The sequence below is a fragment of the Papaver somniferum genome, chromosome 5 (assembly GCF_003573695.1).
Source record: "Papaver somniferum cultivar HN1 chromosome 5, ASM357369v1, whole genome shotgun sequence".
NCBI lineage: Eukaryota > Viridiplantae > Streptophyta > Magnoliopsida > Ranunculales > Papaveraceae > Papaver > Papaver somniferum.
Genome location: NC_039362.1, coordinates 78008328 through 78011540, shown reverse-complemented (window position 1 = coordinate 78011540; position 3213 = coordinate 78008328). Strand labels below are relative to the sequence as shown.

At 36.4% G+C, this 3213-nt stretch overlaps 1 protein-coding gene across 1 annotated transcript; it reads right to left on the bottom strand.

Annotated features, from left to right (window-relative positions):
• Nucleotides 1-1583: 1583 nt before the first annotated feature.
• LOC113277560 lies at nt 1584-3213 on the bottom strand. Its single transcript, XM_026526625.1, has 3 exons — nt 3174-3213; nt 2755-3078; nt 1584-2635 (listed from the first exon to the last, which is right to left on the bottom strand). The coding sequence occupies exons 1-3, from the start codon at nt 3175-3177 to the stop codon at nt 2199-2201; spliced, it is 765 nt and encodes a 254-aa protein (XP_026382410.1). The 5' UTR covers nt 3178-3213; the 3' UTR covers nt 1584-2198.

The window sequence follows — 3213 nt, the reverse complement described above, 5'->3', positions numbered from 1 at the left end:
ATCCTTAAAAGAGTATTCTATTCAGGATATACTAGTTGAGAAGACTGCCTTCCCCCACAAGACCGCAGGTAATCCTGAACTAATCAACATGACAATTATCATCTCCTTAAGGATACGGTTATTATGTTCAAGGCTTGTAATTGGTTTTCAACTTCAAGTTTATACATCTTAAGGTTTCTAAGGCATCATCCTTATCCCTAAGAAAGTATAAAAGATAGTACCTCGTACAATCATCTACGAAAGTTATAAACCATCTTTTACTACAGTGGTTTTGAGTTGAACTCATGTCAACTAGGCCTAACTATATTAATTCTAAGGGCTTAGAATTACTCTGAACATTTTTGCTAAAAGGGTTTATAGCATATTTTGATTCTACACAGACTTCGCTTTTGTGTTAAAAATCCAAACTAAATTTGGGTACGCAGCCTATGCTAGCCAGTTTATGCATTGACTTATAAGTTTGCGGTTTAAAGTATACCATGCAAAACATTCAATCACACAAATAAAGAACAAGAATCAACTATGTTCACTTCATCAATTTTTCCGTTAAGCTTATATAGACCCAAAGTCTTATAACCCTTGCCTAAAAAATCACTGCCTAGTTACAACAAGTTTTCTAGATTCAATTAAAATCTTAAAACTTTTACCATCTATAACAGAACAAGATACAAGATTCTTACATATGCCCGGAACATGAACACTTCATTCAATGTGAGAATATTACAGATATGAGATTTTGCTCGACCTTTTCCTTTTATGCAACCTCGGTCGCAAATGAGTTACTCATAAAGAGTTTCTCGACATCCCTATCCTCTGATAGGAGGTGAACATGTCTCTGTTTCAACAAACATGCTTGGTAGATCCAGAGTCCACCTAATGATCCCTCATATTAGTTATTAAAATAACTTCCGACTCATGCCACTGAACTTGTTCTAGTTTGTTTCAACTAAATTAGCATTAACTTTCTACTTATTAAGGTTTTTATGTCGTCTACAATTTACTGCCGTGTGTCCACGAATTTTACAAACATAACAATCACCCTTAATTAAAGTAATGCCGGATTCAATTTTACGAAACATACCTTTCTTATGAAAACTGTGCTTAGAGTTGTATTTGATGTTCTTACGTTTTTCATCTTTGGAAAACTTGTGTTCATCCACATGCGCCTAGTTACCATGTCCCTTTTCAATTTCATGTCACAATCTTCGTTTATACTCTGACCACGAACACGGTAATTTCCCAATCACCTAATACACCACATCTGACAAACCTTAGTTCCGAATCGGAAAATAAAATATGAGTTTTGAAGATAACATCTAGATATACAAACTTCGTTTGAATCAGCATATCGAAAAAACTGATGGTTACCCCATAAAAACTAATTTAGTCAACAACAAATTTCTGCTCGTCGAAATTTTTTAGAAACGTTTCTTTGTTTTGTAAAATATCAAAAAAAAATACTTTTACAACTCCAAAAATTCTGAAATTTTGTGTGGTTAATTATGGGTATGTCTTCTACGTTATGTCAAAAGGGTTCACTGAAATTTCTTCTAGGTTAAGAGATAAATTCGAAACTCTACAGCTGACCAAAAATTCGTTTTTTGTTTTTCACTCCATGATTATTACAAACTCTAATGTCTCCAGATTGTTGGGTGCAATAATCAAAAACAAGGAAAAATCAAATAATCATAAGTTATTGATACTTAGCTCTTTTATAATGGAAGTGATCGATTTGATGAAAAGTTATTGATACTTAGCTCTGTATCCAACATCATTTTGACGGTAGTTTGGATTCTTGAACTGGGTAAAAGGTGTTTTTATCATACATGCTACTTGTTTGGACTCGCACTTAGTCCTCGGGGTTTGTTGCAATGGCTGTTGATGCCTGTTTGTCGTACCAACATCACTCCTCCCATATGTACTACTACTATCATCATCACTCCCCCTGTAAGTACTCCTATAAAGAAAGAATGGCATCTGATAATCACAGTAAGATCTCACCATGGAGCCGAATGGACCGTCGAATGAATAATTTGGTTGCTGCTGCTGCAATGCTTGGGAAGTGATAATCAGGTCGACTGAAGCACGCATATGTCTAAATCCGCCATCGAACTTCGTAGTTTTATGTGTGAAATCACCACCATCTCCTCCAACACTAATATCCTGGGTACTTTTCATTAAACTCAGTGAATGAGGGGCTATCTTTTGAGAAATCTGAAGTTACTTGAAACCATCAAGTGAACAGTCAACAGAATGCTGGTACTTTGAGCAGTCACACCTCTGATTGTGCATTTCCTCAAATGCCAACATAATTTGTCCAGTTTCTTACATAATTTGGGATGTTGGTCTCTGAATGATTCCACAGTCCTCTTCAAGAAATAATCAACTAGAGGTGCATTTTTACCACAATATTCACATTTGGACTCGCACCCTGTGTACCGGGAAGACCCAGAAACTCCATTTGAATGAGGGGTAACACCACATTTTGCTGACTTGGGTTGAACCTTAGATGGTTGTTCAGTTGGCGTATACGACGGATACAGAGTTGGAACAGCGGGATATGGAGAAGCAGTATTTTGAAGCATGCCTTGGGGGTTCCCCTGAGAAGTCCCCATTGGGAAGTAGTTCATTCCACCTGCCAACCAGAATTATCAAATCAAAGTATCAATAGAAAATAAATTAAGGAAGCATATGTCTCTCTATACACAGACTACAAAGAAATATAGACCTCTGAGATGAGTAAGAAAAAGTTACCTAGGTGCGCATATGTCTGATCGAGATCCCGCAATGACCTTCCAAAAGAATCTACACAATTTCCAATTTGTGCTGCTCCAAAACTACTACTCCCACCATCAATCCTCCCATGAGTACTACTACTATCAAGAAATATGGGCTTCTGAGAATCACAATAAGATCTTTCCAAAATTAGGTTGAATGAATAGTTTAGTTGCTGTTGTTGCAATGCTGATGTGTTTCCAAAATTAGGAGGAATAGAAACCATGCCATCATTCTGCAATATACTCGTGCTATTTTGACCATGGTAATTAGAGTGTGATTGCGGCCAATTAGCCCTAGGTTCTGAAAGAAACAACCAAGGAAAGATTCAAAACACCACTAGGGAAAATATAGATAGCAACAAAAGAAAACTCTGCATCATTGAAGAGGAAACTTACCCATGAAAAAACCATTATTACCAAAATTATGATGATAGCA

Bases quoted from the DNA above. Each gene is read 5' to 3' on its own strand.
- LOC113277560 (XM_026526625.1), bottom strand. The intron at 2,636-2,754 runs GTAACTTTTTCT...TCTGGTTGGCAG, and splicing joins TCAGACATATGCGCACCTAG to GTGGAATGAACTACTTCCCA.